The 23,146-nt window shown below is 38.9% G+C and overlaps 1 protein-coding gene across 2 annotated transcripts; it reads left to right on the top strand.

Moving 5' to 3' along the window:
• The first annotated feature begins 9,561 nt into the window (after positions 1-9,561).
• ankrd49 (ankyrin repeat domain 49) lies at positions 9,562-19,271 on the top strand. 2 transcript variants are annotated; one of them, XM_008286257.1, is made up of 4 exons: positions 9,562-9,602; positions 9,738-9,817; positions 12,931-13,148; positions 18,276-19,271. In XM_008286257.1, exons 1-4 carry the CDS (start codon positions 9,595-9,597, stop codon positions 18,750-18,752), a joined length of 783 nt encoding a protein of 260 aa, XP_008284479.1. In that variant the 5' UTR covers positions 9,562-9,594; the 3' UTR covers positions 18,753-19,271. The 2 variants fall into 2 exon arrangements, with proteins under 2 accessions (XP_008284479.1, XP_008284478.1); XM_008286256.1 differs by having other exon boundaries at positions 12,931-13,157.
• The last annotated feature ends 3,875 nt before the right edge of the window (positions 19,272-23,146 follow it).

The raw sequence follows: 23,146 nt of genomic DNA, 5'->3' as shown, positions 1-23,146 counted from the left end.
GCCGAGGACCAGAGACAAGCAGACAGCCGCCGCGTCTCTCATTTTACTTTGTTGGTGTGTGAGACCTCTGGACCTGCTGCTGCTGCTGCTGCACCGAGATGATGCGCACAGAGGATGCTGGAGCAACAAGTTGAGGTGCGACTCAGCAGAGGCTGCTTTTAAAGCCTCAGTGTGTGTCAGTGAAGGAGAGAGAGAGACTTTCCAGCTCAGACATAAATCTCTGTCTGCACTCTAAAAAAAATAATGTTTGGGCTCAAAATAGGAACAGAATTCCAAAGCAACAGTTTGCATCATTTGTGTGTGTGTGTGCGTGTGTTATGACAACTTGTAACTAAATTAAGTTCAACCAACACACTACATTGAGTTGGGGGGATTTAATCAAAGGTATTTTTAATTACCAGTCTGAAGTTGCACAGATGTGTTGTGTATGATAGTGAAGTGGACTGAAAATCCTGAACTCAGGGTGAAACATTTGACATCTTAATCAAGAAATAATTATGTGCTTTACTATTTTCTTTCTTTTTTTGTAAAACAGTAAATCTGAAAATTCATTGACAACAATAATTATCATATTTTAGCATTAAAAATATCGTTTTGGTTAAAAAGCTTTGTATTAACCATTACAGAAACATCCAAAATGATTTTGGTATTTACCAGTGCTGTTCATTTAGGGCAGCTGTGGCATCAACCTTACATTGGGTGGTGGTCTAACAAATTTGTTAAGCACTGTATATATATTAAATCGCTGTATCTACACACACACACACATACACACACGAACATACACACAATAGCTATTTATCTTTTCATGTCCATATTTCTTTATTTGGCATACCACAGTGAAGACTTTCCACAAATGTTTGTCCTCTCTGTTGATCAATGCGCTGTAAAAAATGAAGTCAAAAGGCAGGGGCACCAAAAAATTGAAAAAACCAAAACAAATGAAGCTTATCCCAGTTGACTCAGGGTGAAGACAGGGGACACCCAGTCTATCACAGGGCTCCTTACAGGTGCAACAGTCCACATTAAGTAACACTGTTTTCATCCTATGGCTCTTCCAGTGCAGCTGAACTGTTAACACTCTTTAACACTTTGTTTATTCTGTAGCCCTTCCAAGCCAATAACATCTCTTAGTCACCGTTTTTTCCCACCACACCTCTTCCAGTTTGCAACAGCATCATCTAACACTGTTTTCCTCTCCTTATAGCACTTCCGCTGCCACATCATCTCTTAACACTGTTTTTCTTCTCTACAGCTCTTCATAAATTTTGCTTCCATACAACCCAACAACAGAATGTAAAATGGCATTCTCTCCTTACAGCACTTCCAGATCAATCAACAAAATACAACACTGTTCTCTTACAACATCATGGTTAACACTGGTCTTTTCCCCCAATAATGTTTTTGACTGCAATAACAGAAATGTGGGTACAATATGCTCCATGAAATACGTGTACATATGTAAATTCATCAAGGCATATCTGTATATTTGTGTATGTAAACTCACAGTGTCATAGCTGTACTTATTCTTTTGTAAATACATGTATATATTCTTATTTGTCTTTTATACTTTACTTTTTGTACTTCTGCACCACTGGAGTTGTCTTTTAATTTCATTGTACCTTGTGTATGATGACAATAAAAAGCATTCTATTCTATTCTATTCTATTCTATTCTATTCTGTTCTATTCTATTCTATTCTATTCTATTCATATGTAAATTCACTATGTCATATACATATCTATATTTAGGTTCAGTCTCCAGCACTCAGATACAATACAGGAAGCACTGTGGTGCCAACAGAACTGGACATACTCTTAATTTATTCCCTAATTTTTCATTCAATCATCAGTAAGAAATTAGCCACAGAGGTGGGACAGATTTTTTGATTATTTCTCATTCTATTGTCCATTCACACATTAAAATTAGATTCTGTTAACTTCAAGTCTAAAGCACAGTAATTTATTTTACAAATTGCTCGTTAGATCAAGACTTGGCTTGAGTCGAGGTCACACTGCCCCATCCTTGGGTATCTTTTATGCAACACATGTAACAGAACACAGGCAGCTCAAGTGGTATAGAGCAGTTGTCCTCTAACCACAAGGTTGGTGGAGCGATCCCCACAATCAAAGGGTCCTTATATTTGGCTAGTTCCAAGGTAAAAGGGCAGAATATTGATGTTCAGTTTGTACCAAAGTAAGCCCTTCCTGTTTTTGATTGGCACATCTGAGTTACGGTTCCTCATTGCCAAATTACTTTGAGTATTTTTTTTGTCACAGTTCCCAAGGACATGAGTCTGTAATTTACATTTATTGACGCATAGTGCAATTATGAATGCTATAATAATCTCTATAATCTCTCTATATATGTATATGTCAGTTGCTCCTAATGGCAGGCAAGCGCCTTGCATAGAAGCTCTGTTGCCAATGGTGTATGAATGTGTATGTGAATGGGTGAATGAGAAAACATTGTAAAGCATTTTGAGTACCGCTAAGGTAGAAAGGCACTATATAAGTGCAGACCATTTACCGTTCACATTGTCATGAAGGTCAAAATACAGCTATTAACATGACTCAGACAGAAGTGGAATGTGTTGGATGACTGTCTTTCAGTGGAACCTGAAGAAGCATTGTTACACCTACTGAAGTCCTATTAACTGCTCACAGCTGACTGTGAATCAGATGAATTCCTCTGACTTTAATAAAGACCTGCAGCGTCACACAGCAGCAGCATGTGGCAGAATAGTGACAACTTCATTAACATAGATTCAGTCAGGATCTGACAGTAAATAATGTTCTTCTACACATCCCACAGGTCAGCTGTCCCACACAGTTTCCAGGTTAATACAGTGAAATTATTTTTGTCAAAGCATCTCCAGATGAGTGCTGCAAGGTGGGGCAGTTGGTAGCACCGTTGCCTCACAGCAAGAGGGTCGCCGGTTCGCGTCCTGGTGGGGGCACCGGGAGTGCGTGGAGTTTGCATGTTCTCCCCGTGCAGTGTGGGTTCTCTCCGGGTTCTCCGGCTTCCTCCCACAAGTCCAGAAACATATTGAGGTTAATTGGTGATTCTAAATTGTCCATAGGTGTGAATGTGAGTGTGCTTGGTTGTCTGTCTCTAAGTGTAGCCCTGTGATAGACTGGTGACCTGTCCAGGGTGTCCCCTGCCTTCGCCCTAAGTCAGCGGGGATAGGCTCCAGCCCCCCGCGACCCTAGTGAGGATTAAGCGGTGTATAGATAATGGATGGATGGATCTCTGGATGAATCCTGAGCTCCATCAGGACATTTTTATTCATTACGCATTAAATTATATTTCAGTATTTTAATTGTGCTGTCGGACTGAAGTTAAACTGGGGGTGAACTTTTTGGTAGCTCAAATTAACCTGGCTCCCCTCAGTGTCTGGCTGCAAACTGTGGCTTGGAACAACTGACTGGCAACAAATAGTGCAGGCTGCAGTGTGAAGGCCACCATTATAAAATTATTAGTCAAGTGGAAGTTTGCAAATATTGCTGGTTCCACATGGACATAAGGCATAAATAATAGACTGGTTCAAGATGAGGCAAACGTGGTGTTTCAGTCAGAGATTAGTTTATTTTCAACAAACATTCAGAATGTTATAGTCAAATTCTCAAAATATCCCATTTGGATTTGACTATTCTAAATACATGTTTGCAAACCATCTTAAGACAGGCAAAGATTGCCCAGGTGCTGGTAACAGATTATTAGGTGCACTTTAAAACCCAAAGCAAGAAAGGGTTTGACCTCATGCCATAACCTAACCAACCTAAACTACAAGCGACAAAGTTAAAAAATAAATAAATAAAAAATCACCCCAAATGGCCAGAAACGTTGTTGCTGAGTCACAGCTGAAATGTTCAAATGTTCAAGCAAAACCAAAAGATACAATTGGTTGATGCGTCATGGTGTCAGTGGAGTGCTGAAAATGTTGAGTGTCAATTTTTTTGCTTCATATCATTGAATTCCATTAAAAAAAATGACTTGTAGCGAGTTGCTTTTTCACCTGTAGTATGAATCTAAAAATAGGGCAGCTTGTACCTTCTCCATCCTTAGAAAGAACTGGTTCTAGACATGACTTGCAAAAGCGGACTTGCAAAATGAGAGAAAAGTTGTCCAACTTTTGTGTCTGAAGGAAAAGTTATCTCTATAACTATATACGGTCATGTTCTTTGATTTCTCAAGTGCCTTCAATACTATTCAGCCTGCTTTACTATGTGAGAAGCTCCATAACTTCCAGGTGGATCCTTCCACAACCACTTGGATTTCTGACTACCTAACAAACAGACCACAGTTTGTGAGACTGAAAGGTTGTGTGTCTGAGACTGAAAGGTTGTGTGTCTGAGATGGTGAGATTGTGAGATTCCACAAGGAACTGTACTCTCACCATTCCTCTTCACACTTTACACCTCAGACTTCCAGTACAGCTCTGAGTCCTGTCATCTGTAGAAGTACTCTGATGACTCTGCAGTTGTGGGGTGTATCAGTGATGGACAAGAAGCTGAGTACAGGGAACTAGTCAGTCAGTTTGTGAAATGGTGTGGTAACAATCGCCTCATCTTAAATACCAGCAAGACTAAAGAGATGATTGTTGACTTCAGGAGGAGCAAGAATTCAATTCAGTTCAATTCAATTTTATTTGTATAGCGCATATTTACAACAACAAGTCATCTCATAGCGCTTAAGCAGCATAGTCCTGTCTACATCCTGGGAGAGGAGGTGGAGGTGGTGGAGAATTACAAATATCTTGGAGTTCAGCTGGACAACAGACTAGACTGGAAATGCAACACTGACTACATCTACAAGAAAGGTCAGAGCAGACTCTACTTCTTAAGGAAGCTGAGATCATTCAGTGTCTGCACCAAGATGTTGTAGATCTTCTATAAGTCTGTTGTGGAAAGTGCAATCAGCTTTGCAGCCATCTGCTGGGGCAGTAGCATCAGAACCAGAGACTTAAAGAAGCTAAACAAGCTGATCAAGAAAGCTGGTTCTGTGCTGGGGATAACTCTGGAACCACTGGAGCTGATTGTTCAAAAAAGAATGCTGCACAAGATGATGAAGATGATGGAGGATTCTTCTCACCCTCTCCACAACACAGTGAAGAACCAACAGAGTGTGTTTAGTGGGAGGCTGCCTAAGCTTCGCTGTCGAATGGAGAGATACAGGAATTCCTTCCTGCCAACAGCAATCACCTTAAAAAACAAATCCGACTGACTGAATGATTATTATTGTTGTATATAATATATGTTATATTGATTTATTTTTTTTTTTTTTAAGTGAGCTTTTACAAGATTGAATTTCCCTTCTGGGATAAATAAAGTATTTTTCATTCATTTCATTTCATTCATTCATAATTGGTCTGTAGGCCAGTACTCCTTTGTCATCCTTTGTGTCTTTTGTTTGGAGAGGTGACCTCTTTATGCATATCGCCCCTTTTAACGTTGATGATAAATTCATTAATTTTAGTTGCTTTATAAACTCAGACCTTTAATAGCTCTGATGTGTTACATCAAGATTCCTTCTCCTGTTCAAGCCTTTCTGCACATTCAGGCCATATCACACCTATCTGTGTTTGATATACTGAAAAAAAATCCCCCTCAGTCATATATTTGTGTATAAATTTGTTCAGAAGAAATTAAGAACTTAATCTACACTCTGACCAGTTTTTGTACCTTTTCCTGCAATCGAGTGTTGGCTTATGGTCGGCCAAGGCAAATAAAGCCTATGGATGAATTTACCCTCAGGCAGACACATATTTTAAGTATTTTATGTAAACGCTGTTTACATCAGAGATCCATGTCAACTGTATATTAAAAGATAGTATGGACTGCCACACTCATGGGGGCTTCAGGTTCAGCACATACACTTCCTAATTGGCACTGCATTGGTGTTTTTGGAAAAAAGGATTCACATCAAGCCAGCAGACTCAGAGATATTTTGTCTGTACGACATTCTTCCTCCGTACTCACAGTGCAAGTTAATTGCGTCAGTTCTGAGGATATACACAAGTGTTATGCTAATTGCAGACTGTTGCCTTTAGTTGGAGCCTCAAACAGAGAACAAGATGCGAGGTGAGTTGCAGAGGTGTGACAAATTCATTCCTTTCCATCTTCACACCTCAAGGTTTTTCTTTCATTTTCCAAGTAGTTTTCACAACCAGTACATGCTGGCTGAAGTGATGTCATTTGAGACAATTTTTCAGAATTTACTCCTCCTCACTCCTGATGCACTGAAAAGGGGAGGATCAAAGGGGTCAGTAACATTTTGTACTTCCTGACAAACAGGGGTAAATTAACTTGACATAGCAGTCACCTTAAAAGCTAGGAATATGTTTTAACACACCTCAACTCAAAAATCAGTGAATAAAATCAAATGCTCCTCTGTTGTGTTGTTTTCTTTTGATTTTCACATGCATTAGGAGCAGGTGGCAGCAATCACAGAGACAAATACATTGCTGCACAGTCTAAGATTTTATTCAGAGTTTAGTTATTTGTTGTTTGGCCCAAAATTAAACTTCTCGAATTTTTAGAATGTCATGTGTTTTCAGATTTTTTTTTCAATTTCTGTATAATGATTTCATCACCTACATCAACACAGTGCAAAGTAATCGTCCAGACAGTGTTATATAGTAAAAAAAAAAAAAAAAAAGTTAAGTTAAAAGTTTTTTAATTTTGTTTTTTTTCTAAAATGTTAAAACTCTGAACTACACATTTGCCTGCAGCATATGAAGGATCAAGGTTGGGTGATAATTAATTAATATAAGTCAGAGACTTTGTGGCTTGTTACTAGCTGTGAAAAATCAATTGTGCTTATATGCTGTGCAGTAACTAGATGTGAAAATTACCTGTGCTGGGAACATGATGTCGACGGTAACATGTATAATGTAGAGGATCCCCAGACTCATTACTTATTTTCATCACATTCTGAGCCGCTGCTTTAAAACCATGTCTATTGAAGAAATGATAGTAATTTGTGTGAAATATTCATGCAAAAGGAATGACTACAACAGTGTGACGTTCATTCACACAAATGTCTGGTTATGTATGAGTGAGAAATGATGATTAATGGAGGCATAGAAAGTGTGATGACATGGAATGCTTTTTATTAATCAAATCAATTACTCAGGATTTTTTATTTTTCCATGTATGCAATCTGTAGTGATTCACATGTTTGCTTTGACTTTCATCTTGGGTATTGGGTAACACCAGGCAGAATGAGCTCACTTGTGATCACTCTGTGTTACTCTAGTTGTCCCCCACAGCGAGGAGTCTCTCTCGGATCAGCATCATGTCTGAAGGTCTGTTCATCAAATCAGCTGCAATATCTCAGAGATTCCTGACTGGATTTTTATACCATTTGAATTATCAAATGTTTTATTCAACTTGAATAAAACAAGTTGAGGTTTGATGTTAGTATGTTAATTATTATTTTTAAGGTTCTTTCTGGCCTCGCTTGTTGATCTATGTCTGACCTTTTTGAATCACACATCCTTGTATTTAGCTTGAGATGACTTAAAACCTATAGGGGTCAGAGTTTTTATATTTAGGGACAAAAAGCTCCATGCTTACTTGATATTACTTGACTTGTCTCTTTATGTGTTTTACCTTGCATTGGTGGTATTTGCTTGATTTACTAGGTCCTGATCATATTAATGTATTTCATCAGTTTGTGAAAATTAAGCAGTTGATGGGAAGACTAATACTGCTCTCATGTTTGTCGATTAAATGTTAGGTTGCAACCTGCAGCCAGCTAGCTTCACTTAGACTGGAAACAGCTGGAGACGGACAATCTGGGTGTACACAAAGGTAGCATACTCTGCCTAGCACCATCCTTGACTGTCTTCTTCCTCTTTCAGCATGAAAAAAACCTGAGATGATAATTAGTGCGCTGAGCACTGAGCGTCCTCTTTTCTATAAGGGCTCCACTTGTCAATAGTTCCCTCACAATCAATAATTTTAATTTAGTACTTCACATGTTCAATTTTCCCAAAGGCATTTTCATTGCACTGCCAAAGAGATGGTTAGGGACAGTGTGGACTGATTAGTAAAAGATGGTGCCTCAACATTGGTTTAACATCTCATTCCTGAGATGTTGCTCAAAAGGCACATTGTCACTCTACAACATACACATTAGTGTGGAATTTATTTCTGCCGATTCTTTGAGCAGGAAAACACAAAGATACTGCCTTAGTAGAGATCAGCAGCATCTATTTCTGTATTGCTGTGGACTTCTGTGTTGTTCTAATTCAATTTTTACCAGCAGAAGCAGCACCAAAAATGTGATTATCAAGCAGCGTAGGCACCATGTCCAACTCATAACATAATAAGTCGGTGCAGAGACATTGTGTTTACTTTGGTATCACTCTTCTGTCCAACCGAGACCAGAGATGTAACTCCCACAGTGACTAATTTGTGGTGTCTTTTATGGCTGCAGATACAAATCACTTAAATGCATTGCAGACACTGAAGTTGTCCTTCTCTTCCCTACAGGTTTTCAAAGGGTCTTTTGTGCATTCTGGAAATTATTTCATTAGTTTATTTCAGGAAAGTCGGTGTGTTTCTTGTGCACTACTAAATCTAATCAGAGTCAAGGATGCTCAGCAGCTAAACAAACAGAAGCCAGTGCTTCTGATCATATCAAAATGGTTACAATGGCTGCTACAAAGATTAAAAAACATATAAGCACATGTTTTGTGCTTCTGGACTATATATAATTTATGCAGCAATTACAATGTAGATTGTACCAGTATACATGAGAAAGATATACTGTTGCATAAACATACATTTCTCATCACAATGCATTGAAATAAACTAATCAAAGCCATTGTTTTCCATTTGTGCCATAAATGTGATCCATCTTTAGATAATTGCACCATATTATGCAAAAAGTTTTGCATGTGAGTATGTGTAGTGTGATTAAAACATTGGAGTTATTAGACAAATACACCTGCAGCATTACAGTGTTCCAAACGAAACAAATTTACCCTGTTGTTGTCAGGTTGTTTTAATTGTTCTGCTTTAAAAATGGCAGGCTGCTTCCATCCAACCAAGAACTAATGCGGTCTAATGTTGTCTAATTAAAGCCTGAGCCTGTCTCTTTTTGTTTCAGATTTTTTTTTCTAGGAGTGGAGCCACCTGATGGATTTGGCTCTGTATACAAATCCCCCCTGGATAATTTTAATGTGGAATAAAAGCAGTGCTTTTTAGGTTGTGAGCCAGCACTGGATGAATGGAGCTGCTGTCTGTGAGCCACAATGGATGATAGTTTATTGATAAGTCTGGCTGAATAATGGATATATAGATCTATAAAGCCTAAATTCGGAAGTCTGTGACCAAAGAAACATCATCAGACTCTTGGTACGGCAGCTCCATATTGTCAAAAGATATTTTAAATGTAATAAATGACCGATAGCGAGAGACACAGGGGGAACCAGCGTTTATACTACGAAAAATTAAACAGAAGAAGAAGTCGTGCGTGCTTATGGGTAATGACGTTTTTTAACAGCGCGGCTCCCTGACGCTAGCCAGGTGAAAAACTACATATCCCGTGTGTCCTGACTACAGCCGGTTAGTTTGACGGGTGATGCGAGGGTGAGCTTTTATTAGATTTTATTCTTTTTAGGTATTAAATCTCCCGACTGAGTTGCACTTTTTACACAAGACATGTCGCTAATATGTTAATTTCAACAGCTACATGTTTGTTTGTTTGTTTTTTTAAATAAATAGCCGCTGGACAGTGAAACAGGTGAATGGCTTCATCAGTGTGTTAGCTTGGATCAGAACTGCAACTAAATTCACTGCTCGAGGTGGGTAATGGTGTCGTGAAAAGCAGCTGTTTTATATTTGTAATGTAAATCTGCTTTAACTTGTTCTTTATAGTCGGTTGCTAGTTTGTTACCGACACAGCTAGCTAGCTAGAAGTAATGCTATGCTTCTCTACTGCAGCAAATCTTAGCTTTAAGCGGTTTTAGAGATTGATTCACTTTCAGACATCTCGTAGACTTCAACTTGTGGTGCTGTTGAACTGTACTGCATTATGCTAACAGAGGTTTTAGACACACAGACAGACAAGTTATCTAGATAAATACCTACCTTGTCATGCCACCACCGTTGCTTATTTAAAACACACGAAACACCAGAGCATCAATGATTAGCCTCCTAATCAATTGGTAGATTGACAGAAAAACAGTTTGTTATTGATTTTACCCCTAAAAACTGAATGAAAGATTCAAGAGTGTTTATTCGTCACATGCTTTTACAGTATGGGCAGTGAGATGCAAAGTGATTGTTTGTCAAGACTGTGCAATAACAGCAAAACATGATTGAAAATGTTCTTAAAAACATAATCATAAGCAATGTGGTGTAAAGAGATTGTGAAACTAAAGTCCAGTGTACGTTATGCAGGAGCTGCAGTTGTGTGTGCATGTGTATTGTGTTTCTGCAGTAGAACATGTGTGTGCATACATTTATGTTACAGACATATTTACATTGAGCCAGGGTGCTGTTTGAGATGAGGTGCTATGATTTGGATTTAGACTTGAGGTCAGAGTTCACAGTCCTGACAGCATGAGGGAAGGAGCGCTCCCTGGGGCTCTCTGTGTTCGCCTTCATGTTGCAGGCACCAGCCAGAGCACAAATACGGAAATAGTCTGTTGCTGGTGGGGGTCTCCTATGATCCTTTTTGCACTGAACACTCTCCTCCTTGTGTAAATGTCTTGGATAGTGGGGAGCACTTGGCTTATGGGATGTTCCACTGACCGCAGTACTTTCTGCAGGCAAGTTTCTCCATAATTATAATCCCTTCCTGCCTTAAAATCGCTTAGATTAAACTACATACTGTTGCCTCCTGTAGAATATGCAGGTTTATCAAGACCTGGTCTCTCTCTGTCCTCTCAGCCCTCCCAGCTGGCTGCAGCTCAAGCACACCAGCTCACCCATCCATCCATTATCTATACACCACTTAATCCTCACTAGGGTCGCGGGGGGCCTGGAGCCTATCCCAGTGGACTTAGGGCGAAGGCAGGGGACACCCTGGACAGGTCGCCAGTCTATCACAGGGCTACACTTAGAGATGCACAACATAGCACACTCACATTCACACCTACGGACAATTTAGAATCACCAGTTAACCTCAACATGTTTTTGGACTGTGTGGGAACCCACGCTGCACGGGGAGGGGAACCCACGCTGCACGGGGAGAACATGCAAACTCCACGCAGAAAGATCTCAGTGACCTTCTTGCTGCGAGCCAACGGTGCTAACCACAGAGTCACCTTGCAGCCCACACCAGCTCACCTGCAACTTAAATACTCCACACTACTTGATGCTACACAGTGGCAAGTTATAATATTAGAGTAATTCATCAATACATGTTCAATCCAGGCACTTATTTGGAAGAATAAAAACACAAAAAGCACCTTCCTGCAAGTCAACAGGAGTGGCTACTTTGGATTATTATTTGAAATATCCTGGCTGTCTAAATCTGTGTTCACATGACGGTCAATTGTACACTGTAGTTTTCAAGATGGAAATGCTCGGCCATGACGTTAACTGCTTATCTTGCTATATAAACATGTTAACATCTCGGCTTTCACAGGAAGTAGTCTTTAAGGATTTTAAGCAAGCATAATATTTGCTGGGTCCGCTTCTTAGACTTGAGGATTTTAATGATTTCTCTGCCATACATCACAGTCAATTTGCCTTGTGCTTAAAATTTCTCTGTGCTTAATAATCGAGAACGCGTGTTTTTTTTCCAATTCTGCAAAACATAAGTAAAATGTAAACAGTCAGAGCAAAATTGTAGGACTACTGCTAAAATCATTTTCATTAATAATCAATATGCGTGACCAGTTAATCATTTTCTGGTAAGTTAGACTTTATAACATCAGAACACAATAAAAAATGAAAAATGGCTATATTTGTTTCCCAGCGTCATCACTGAGTATGCTTGTTTGGTCCAACTAACAGGTTAAAATGCAAAAATATTCAATATTGGACTGAAGTGAAAAAGAGAAAAGCAGAACATCTTTACATTGGAGAAGCTGGAACCATGATAATGATGAGTTGTTTTTTTTTTAAGTTTCTGATGTGCATTTTATCAGTCAGTTATTTGAAATACTTAACATACATGAATCATTAACATAGTTGCTTTTTCACTTTTTGTTGCCCAGTTAATTATTTCTCCCTTTATCTAATTATTATAAGTGAAGACTCAAGGAAAAATAATTAATTACAACAGATGTACTTTCAGAGCAGAAAAAAAAACAAAAGGCTTATGTGTCTCCTGTTGGTTGTCAAATTTCTGAAACAAATAACTGCAGGCAATAATTATGCACCACTTGCGCATCCTCAGTTCATTTTTTATTTTTTAATATTAATGGATCAGCAGTGAAAATAAAAAAAAATACCAACCATTGGCAGAGAGGCGGTACAAGCCCAGTGGTTGGTTCTGTATCCTTATGACCCTTAGGCACTTACAGTCATGCACCAGCTTTTGGGCGTCTCCATTGATTCCAAACATTTGCAAAATTCAGCATATTGCAACAACACTGTAGGGATCATACTTCTTAAAGATGAGCACTGGGTAATAAATGACTGTTAGGCTGACCCTGATGGATATATAAAATGATAACTGAATAGGAAAAGGGACAACCTGAGGCAGTTCAGCTTTTCAGGGTCAGTATTGGTCGCACTCAGTCTTCCTCAGATGCTGCTTTTCTCAAGATACTAGATGGAGATTGTTTATTGATCAATAATTATGGAGTATCTTAGGTGTTGCATAAAGGCATTCCTCTGAAATGTTTCGTTTTAAAGAAAACACCATTTTTTATTACCCTCTACTCCATCTCCTCTTCGTCGCTTAGCTCAGTGTATGTGTGTAATTCCTCGCTGTCTTTCTGTTTCTTGGATTGTCTTCAAGTGATGGAGTTTCCAGAAGATTTCAACCAGCTTGAACTCCTTAACACACATGGACACCTGATCCCCCGAGGGGTCAGCAGCCTGTGGACTGGAAGCAAGGATGAGGAGGAGGAGGTGGAGGAGGAGGAAGACCACGGTGAGGAATGGTATCTAGGAAAGGAGGAAGCTCTCAAAGATACACCCAAAGAGCTCATGCTGTGGGCAGCAGAAAACAATCGTGTAAGTGCTGTAAGTGCCTGTGGCTCAAACATTAACTTTACCTGTTTGCCTTCACTAACGGTACGCAGGGCTGAAATGATGTCTGTGCTTGAGGTAATTGCTACTAGGTCAATGCATTTAGGTCATTATCTTTAAGTAGTCTTATCCCTCCAGTCTCTTTATCGACAACATTGTCTCTCCTGCTATGTCTCCATGTGTGTTTTCATCTCTCTATATGCTCAGGTTATTTGTGATGAAAAATAGCCTTAAGTTAATGTTAATGAATGCACATAAGTAAGATGATCTATTCTGTAGAGAAATGGTGCTGCCCAGAAGCTCTCGTTCAGTTTTGTTTTTAATATACTGCTCTGACAGCGCTGCAATATAAACAATTATGCTGTTAAAGCTGAGTCATGTATTGTAGAGCTGACAAATTGTTTATAATGTGTAAGGAAGTCATGTTGGAAGTTCTCACTTTATTTTCATCCATAATATTTGTGCAATGGGTTCACTGGCAGGACTGTAGAGTTGTGCTGTTTTTTCAAGTAGACTGGCCGAGCATAGGGCCAGGTGTAATTTGGAATTATTTAGTAATGCTGCTATCAAAGTAGGGCTGTGCCTGAATCAGAGCGGATCTCTCAGGAGGGTTAGCTGGCTACTGTATTGTAGTGTATCATGGTGTTTATGGTTTCTTACACACAGGTATGAGAACACTCCTATTTAACAGCGTCTGAGCACTTAGATTGCAGTACAGCTCATCTACATCAATAAACTCCTGTAACAGCCCAGTCATGTCTCATGTTCCTGCCAAACGTTGTATGCATGATCCCATATGATACTTGTAACCTCTGTTTTACTGAGAATTCTGTGATTCTGGAGAAAGATTGTTAAAATGTAGCTTGTCTGATTCACCAGATGTAGATTTCAGGTATAAACCTGCCATATCCCCTGCAGACTCTGTGACGTTCATTCATATTCAGACATGCACTCTGTTCTGTTAAAGTTTCGTTTGTTGCTTCTATCTTTAAGGAGTCTTTACTCTGCATTTATTAAAAACCTGCAGCTAGAGACAGCAGCAGGATAGGAGAGGTGTGATCATTTACATACCGAGCAACAGCAATAGCTTCATTAATTAGTTATAATATCATTTACTGTTGGTAAAGTAGTAGTTATCACAAATAGACAAAGTTTTCAGTCTTTGGGGAATCATAAATAAACTAGGCTGATAGTTATTTGGACCCGATAAGCTTCTATTAGTTTAGATTTGCTTTGTATTCCATTATTATGCATTACACACTTTATTGTCTAATCTGGCAAATGACAAATCTTGTGTGCAAATCGCAGCTCACTCCCTCACTGTGCAATGTATATCTGCATGAAGCCACGAGGAGCATTAGTAGCAAAGTGACCTTTGTCTGAATGACAGAATACCAGCACTTTACCAGATGGATTAAACTACCAATGTTCCGTATCCCATGTTTGAAAGGGGCTTTAAAGAGTCACATCCGTGTACAAACACTTGATTTTTTTTTAATGCAGAATGCACATAACGAGCAGCTGTAGAGCCATACGGAGATATTTGTTGAACATGAAAAAATCTGTATTGGATCAGAATTGCACACTCCACCTTTAACAGTAGTTTTAATGACTTTTTTTTTTTTTTGCCAATATGTCCACTTTCTCATTTCCTTCCATCAATGCATGAGCAAGGACCCAAAGGAGGGAGATATCCAGTCCCTTGTAAAGTAGCCTGAGAAGCACATAAAAGATTTCATGCACAATATCCTGCTTGCTCAACTCTTCAGAGTTCATGCTTGAAAGCACTGACAAGGTATCAGAGCTGATGATAGCCATTTCTTCCACCCGTTGTAATGCTAAAAACATGTAGGAATTTGGCTCAGTGCACTAAAAGATAGTTTGACGGTCTTTTCTTTTTCGCTGCAACCTTTTTTAAGCTGCAGTGTGGACCCACTCTGAACCATACACAAATAGGAATACCTCGTGTTGGTAGTATCGGTATTTGCTGTCGTCTTCTTTGATGCTCGTTTGGGTTCATCTTTTGTATGATGAATTTCATGTGGGTTTGGCTGATAATGGTACAATAGTGCGTAGTTATAGATGACATAGGCCTATGGGCCATATTATTGTTTACATCAGTAATATTCAGATCAAAGAAAACGTTAAGAGTATCAAAAATCCGACCAAATCTCAGATCCTGACTTTTGGCACTTGAATGTTTTCAGTGTTACACATACTTTACCTACAGAGTACTGAACTTAACAAGCTGCAGTCAAGTAGAGCCGGACTAGTGCAAGCAATTTTGTCGACAGTATCAGCATAATAGGACATCTAATTAAATTTTTCCTTCAGCTGCCACTTTAATAGCCGTATTTAGACGTCTCTCCTGCTCCCAGTCCACACCTGTGAGTGACTTTGTCCGTTCTCTTTTTCCTTCCTTAAAATATTCAGCTATAACTGCTGCACGTGTCGCTGGTTGGGTGTTCGTTAGCTGGATTTGCATACTTGGCCATTACAGGGACAAATCTGTTTATCTTAAAATGTTGAAAATGGTTTTAAATAGGCAAGCATCCCCCAGGGTCAAATACTAAACATCTTTTTTTTTTTAAATGGAGGAGCACATGCATACACACAGGGAATACATGAAAACACAAAGAGGCCTCAGTAATGACTTTTAAACTGTTCTAACTGCTGGGTTGCCATGTCAGGATACTAAATGATCTAATTGTTCATTGAAAATAAATCTAATTATAGTGGCAGATTCACTCGAGGAAAAATGGAGAAAACATGTTATTTGGTTGGTTGGGAGGTAGAGATCAAAGGAAGGTAATTATTGATCACTTAAGCTGCTTGAATAATTACAGCAATTAGGCCTTTCGCCTTTTAGTGCCATGGCAACTTTTTGTCAAATAGATAAGTGAAATAAACCCAGTCACTCATTATTTCTGTGAATATTTGGGCATGACGGATCACACATATATTTAGCATGCAGCACATAGAGCCTGTGTGTAAGAAGAAGAAGCTTTACTGTCATTGTACAAAAAATACAACAAAATTTTGTTTGACATCAACTTTGTAGCAGCTAATATGGTCACAGTAAAAAGAAGTTAAAAGGTGATAGACATAATAAAATAGCAATAAAATAAATACTCTATTAAAAGAGCATTTGTTAGAATAGCGTAAGTGTCTGTAATTACAGTTTCTAGTGCAATAGTTCGTGATTTGGTTTCACCCTGTTAAGTATTACATGTGTTTAAATGTTGTATTGTTGTTTGACCAAAAACCCAAAGAGGCATGAATATAAAAGAGAACAACATTCTAACATTGGAGAAGCTTATGTCAGAGAATGGTTTGAGTTTGGTCGAATAAATGAAATTGCTTAGTTGACTAGTTTCATTCACTGTTCAAATATTATTGCAGCAGATGTGAATGATAATTAGTGCTGCACTTACAGTTGTGCTCATAAGTTTACATGCCCTGGCAGAATTTGTGTTTTTTGGTCATTTTTCAGAGAATATGAATGATTAGAGAAAAACTTTTCTTTCACTCATGGTTAGTGGTTGGGTGAAGTCATTTACTGTCAAACTGTGTTTACTGTTTTTAAACCATAATGACAAGAGAAACTCCCCAAATGACCCTGATCCAAAGTTTACATACCCCATTCTTATGACTTCCCCCAACCACTAACCATGAGTGAAAAAAAAAAGGTTTTCTCTTGTCATTCATATTCTCTGAAAAATGGCCCAAAAAAATCACAAATTCCACCAGGATATGTAAACTTATGAGCACAACTGTATGATGCAAGTGATTTGAAAAACTGAATTTTTCTGCAGTGGCCTTGATAGAAGCTGTGAGTGTTTGGGTTTGCTTTTGCTTTTTTTTTTTTACATTTGTGTTTTCTTTAAAATAGATTAGATTTTCTGCTTTTCTCCCTATAGATTCTTCCTTTCTTCTAAAAAGTAGAGAAGTCATAAAACCATAAACATTTCTTGCTTGGTAGTAAGGCCAAACAACCTACTCTGTTCTCTTTGTGTGTGTGTGTGTGTGTGTGTGTGTGTGTGTGTAAGAAGTTATAATGTTGTTGAACCTAAATAAATGTAAGCCTTTAGTTTAATCCAGAATAAGCCAGAAGCCACTGACTGATTGAGTTCGACTGTAAATGAATGCAGACATAAGAGAGAAGAATGGAAAAATCGTGTGACTTTGCATACTGTTAGACACAGAACGAGTGTGAAGTTATTCAGTCAACGTGGAAATCTTTTGAATGTATGTGGCTATGTAAAGTAATGTATGCTGTGGATAATTAAAGTTAAGGAAGTTGAGGGAAAATTCGTTTTGACCTAATTTAATTACAATTCACAAAACAATAATGGAAAAAAAAATTGCACAGAATACAATAAGAGTAAAAGCTATTTATCTATATGACATATTTTGTGTACAGTGCTCAGACTGACCAGAACTGAGTATTACATTAGATGTTGCACAGATGGTTCTGCTCCAACACTAAGTCAATATGAGCTTTGTGATTATTTCTGACTCCTTGATTTTGAACATTGGTCTAAGACCCACTGCTGTCTTCAAGTAACAGTTGTGTGCTGTACTTGTTTCTTCTTTCTTTTCTTCTTTGGTACGGTTCCTGCAGGATAAGTTGAACTCACTCCAGCTCTGATTATAATGCTGTACAAGGACTCTTCTTTGTACAAGAAGAAGAGACTTATCTTCTCTGAGTGACTTTGCTCATTCAACTTTAATTTGCACTGTGAGAGCTGTCACTCATCTTATTCCAGAATAATTCTTGGTAATATTCTGTTGTTGCTTTTTTTAATCTAACACAATAATTTTCATGCACGTGTATGAATTTTTAAAAATGTTTTTCTTACCTACCACTTTCAGCTCAGTGTCACGTTTGAGTGTTCTGTCACATGCAAATTGCTGTCGTTACACAGCAATTACACTATCCAGCTGTAATTTTTTTGTTATTATGTTTATAATTCTAGTGGAGCATTTTCACATTTTAAAATTGCCTTTTTAATTGATGTAAATACTTAAACTACAGCAGATTATCAAGGAAAACAAATCTCATGAGACGATTACTTTATAATTTTCTGAATATCTGTGGTTTTCTTACAGCTTTCAACAGTCCACAGTTTGTTAATCACAGATCCTTCACTGGTGCACTGCTGTGATGAGGATGGTTACACTCCGCTGCACCGAGCAGCGTACGGCGGCCATGTTGAAGTCGTCTCTGCTCTACTCGCCAGCGGCTCTGAGGTTGACCCTCGCACCATCGACGGCTGGACGCCCCTTCACAGCGCTTGCCGCTGGAGCCGCGTCACTGTGGCCAGTTGCCTCCTGCAGCGTGGAGCCGAACTGAACGCTCAGACGAATGGTGGGCTCACGCCTCTACACCTGGCTGCTTCCTACACAAGCTCTTCAAAAACAGACTCGGCACAGACGTTAGAGCTCCTCCTGTCTCAGAGACACCTGAAGCCGGGGCTCTGCAGCAGCAGTGGGGAGACGGCGGGTGATGTGGCTCGACGCAGTGGCCCTCATCACTTCCTGTTCGAGATGGTAGAAGACTGTGTCAATGTGGCGTCAGTGTCATGAACAAAAACACAGGCCCAAACAGTTGTTTTTGGATTTTTTCTGCATGACAGCATTTGTATTTGATTAATCTGCTTATTTTCTCTGATAATCTATTACTTGTTTTGTCCATGAAAAAGGAGGAAAAAAAGCCCAACATAGCCTGTTGCAATTTCCCATATCCCAAGGAGACCTCAGTGGATGTTTTATACAACCAGCCATCCAAACAAAACCAAAGAAAATACAAAATTACATAAAAGATGCTTTAATGAACAATTATTAGATCAGTTGACTAATCGACTATTTGTTTCAAGTCTAAGGTGGGAAAAAAATTAATTTGGACATATTACACATAAAAAAAGACCACAGCTTGAGCATTGCATTGCACATTACTGTATTTACTTGTGAACCAGACCTTGTTGCAGCAGAATTTGAATAGGTTTGTACAGACTGATTCCCTTGTGTTTTTGTGTCTAAAGCCTTGTGGATGTTCATGGTCACATTTCCTTTTCAATAAATGAATATTGTATCTTTGCAGGAGAAGGAACAATTCATTACAAGGTTGGTGTTTTTTGAAATTGGCATTGTAATTGCTTCTCTCTGCTCTTTCACCATAGACCGTGAGCTCCAGCTAGTGTCTTTCTAAACAGAAATTGGGATTTTTTTTTCATACTGCAAAGAAGCTGTGCTATAATTAATGCTATGTTGATGGGTGCTAGTTTTAAAGGCACTTTGCTGCCCCAAAAGTGACATTTTAATGCAGAAATTTGAAGACTCAGAGTGGAGTAATTGTTATTATATCCAGCCTCTGATTAGAGTACACACTTGGCTGTGAGGATGAGGAATCTCCCTGTTAACTAAAGTTACAGATGAAGCAGGATTATAATCAACAGTAAGGTCCTGATTGCCCTGAGGTTGGTGTATTGGTGTTTTGTAAGGTAAAACTCATATATAACTGCATGTCTCTTTCCTTTATTTTAAACCTTATATAACCATAGAACACGTTCACAGTGACAATACTGATGCAGTGACTTCTGTAGATAATTTGATGAAGATTTTTCTGTACAGAATTCCACTGTATAGTGTGCCAGTAATAGTAAGCAGGCTGTGCAGTGTATTTGCTTAATAACAGGTTTTGCTAGAGGCAGTTCAGGAGACTTTCTAAAGGTGGAAGGAAGCTGTTCTGCAAATCATTGTGACTTGTATGGAGTAATTGTGTACTGCGGAGGAACGCATCTACATAGAGCTGATTACTACTGGGTGAGAAATGTCTAATTAAAATGTCAGCTGTCTTATTTATATCTGATAGGAGAAAAGAAGCTTGAATCAGTTGACTTTCCTGCCAGAGACAAAAGCAGTCATCAAAATTATTCCTATACAGTTACTATTTTAAGACATATTAAGACAGCAGTTTGTTACAATTTGACACGGTTTTTATTTATTTTTTTTATTATGGTCGAACTTCAAGTAAATTTTGTCATTATCAATCAATCCAGATTTTTTTTTTCTTTGTTTTTCATTTGGCCTGTAAAACATAAAAAAATTGTTTTAAAAAAATAAAAATAACAGTCATGGTTATGCCTTTCATTATCTTTTTTTTTTCATTCCAAAAGCCAAGGATATTTATTGTATAATACACAGAAGAGCGGAAAATCCTCCCTATTTAGTTGTTGAGAAGCTGAAGCCTTCAAATCATGTAGTTTTTGCTAGACAAAGCAATTTAATAATCAGTTTTTAAAATGGTTTCAGATGATTTTAAGTATTCAGCTAATTGTGATTTCAAGTGACGAAGTAAACTTGTGGTGTGAACTTGGTAAAGAAGTTTTTATATAAGAAATGGTATAAACAGCACATTTGGCTTGTTGTCTGTGGTAGTTTGTTGCAAGTCCTTTCATGAAAAGCCCAGAAAAACAGGTCACTATCACATCCTTCCCCTGCCCACACAACCAGAGTCACCATAAGATGTGAAAGTAGTGTTTGGGATCGTCATGCCTTCCCTCATGATTGTGAAGCGCTTACAATGTTCTGCTCAGTCAGAGACTTGAGGTTATTCATGGGTCACCAGAGGTGCACAGAAATGATTAGTGAATTCAGCAACAAGAATTTTTTTTTTTTTATCGCTCTGTCCCCTGCTAGGGTCAGTCTTTTTGTAAGATTCTGGGCAGAAAATATATTGCTTGTTCTTCTCTGTGTCCAAGGACTCTATTCATCCATCCATTTTCTTCCACTTGTATGGGGTCGAACTGTGGTGGCAGCAGGCTAACCAAGACATTCTAGACATCCGTCTCTTCAGCAGTGTTTTCCAGTTCCTCCCAGTTGGACATGCCCAGAAAGCTTCCAAAGAAAGGCCCCAATGAAGCATCCTAGCCAGATGCCACAACCACTTCAGCTGGCTTCTTCCTACCTAAAGGACGCTTGATGCCTCATAGTCCAAAGATAAACACTGTATTGACCCAACTGTCAATAGTTGCTCACACAAGGAGTCACAAGGCACAGCAGCCTGTACCTGGAAATATATATATCAGTCCACAAACAAAGCAGACAGAGCAGATTTTTTTTAATCCATTTTTCTCAAGTATCTCTTTGTCATGGCGCAGTGTTTCTGAGAATTGACCCCCTTGTCAAATCCAAACTTATTTCTGTGTAATTCCCAAACCAGAGAAATGGCTAATACCAGCAGGCAGTGTCAGCCAGCAACTAGCACTCAGGCTAAGTATTTGTAACAGCATCAAAAATCAAAGGTCAGGCTTGAAGATTCTTCTCTCGCTGACAGAGAAAAACATTAAGACTATAATAAGTCTGCCCTGCAGGGGAGTTTCATGCCTCCTCTCTTCACAGTTAATAGCAAAGACAACTTTGCAGAAGCGCCTGCTGAGCAGCCACAGGTTTCTTTTATTTAATGTCATTTTAGTTGCATTAGCATAAAAGTCACTGGTATGTAAGGTTTCAAGGGGCAGTCGATCCAAAGTATGTGGAATGATACAAGTTTAAAGAAGCTCTGTGTACTATAATTGAACATAATACTACCTTGTTTCTTAAGAGGTAATGGTTTGTCACCGTGAAACTGTGGCCTGCCCACGTTTCGTTCCTCAACATCGATAGTCATTTCATTTAGGAAAGAAAAGAAAATATTTTACATATATAATGTTATTTAGCACAAAATACCCAAACTAAGATTTAATAGAATCTAGGCAGCTACCCTGCCATTATCACTCAATTCAAGATAACACGGCTGTCTTATTATCATGTGGCCTATAGTTCACACAATAGCCTGTTTAATTGGGTAGCCACAGCAAAACCACATATCAATGTGTAATGTTGTTTGGTACGGGTTGTGTTGTCATTAGCTGCACTAAAGATCAGATGCAGTGTTTGTTGAAGATGTTTTTCAGATACTGCACCAGGAAAAACAATGTTGTCCCGTTGATTATTCTTTTCTACTATGTCTGTTTTGTCTTTTTGTGGTATTGACAGAGGCCCTGTGTTTGTCACCACACATTTTAAGTGTTTCTCTCATGTGTTTGCGCCCCGTCTCCTTCCCCTTTGTCCTTGTGGGCATGTTTTGAGCCCAACACTGTCAGGCTCTGATAGCTCCCAGCTTTTGCTCTAGTGAGTAATGGCAAACATTGAACACTGATTTGTGTTTTGTGTTGGGGGGGGGGTTTCTGTATATTTTGATGTTGAGGTTTCTGTCATTGTCAATATGCACCACACATCCCATGAAAGCATTTTTCCTGATATCGTCAGATGAGCCACATGTTGTCCACTGCAGTTGTGTTCTGAGCAGGCCTCGTGTTTTGATTTTAAACCAGGTGTCGTCCAAGTACACAGATGAATAGTGAGCAGTTACTGCAAGGGATGTCAGGGCTCTGCTCTCTAAACCTTCCATATACAAGCTGGACCCTACCAGAGACACAGTTGAGCCCATGACAAAACCATACTTCTGTTTGAGGAAACCCACCAAATACTGAAAGTAGGTTGTAGTCAGGTCAACGTTGAGTAGGGTTCTGGGGCTGGTTCTGTTGGAGAGGGTCCTGTCCTGTAGCCACGCCCGCCGATAGGGGGGGACAAACGTGTCTGTTGTCCCGGGCCCAGAGTGGGGTGGGGGGCCCAGAACTGGACCCTCATTGAATTATGGATTTTTTTCCCCAAAGAAGGGCTATTAATGGAAAGAAACAGGGCAATATTTGAGTTAGATGTTTTAATTTGTTTTCGTCTGAACTGTCCATATATTAAAGTATACATATATATGTATATTTCTGCATGTGTAGATGATGTTCAATCTTTGAAGAGTTCATGTCTTTTCAGGTTTTCAGGTCAAAATAAGTTCAACTGAAATTAAATTCAGGTGATGCAGGTTGTAAAAACTCAAGGAAACCATCTGAGGTGACTTGAGAGACAAAAAACTGAGTTTTAAA

The sequence above is a fragment of the Stegastes partitus genome, unplaced genomic scaffold, assembly GCF_000690725.1.
Source record: "Stegastes partitus isolate 25-593 unplaced genomic scaffold, Stegastes_partitus-1.0.2 Scaffold444, whole genome shotgun sequence".
Taxonomy (NCBI): Eukaryota; Metazoa; Chordata; class Actinopteri; family Pomacentridae; genus Stegastes; species Stegastes partitus.
This window is presented reverse-complemented; position numbering and strand designations above follow the sequence as displayed.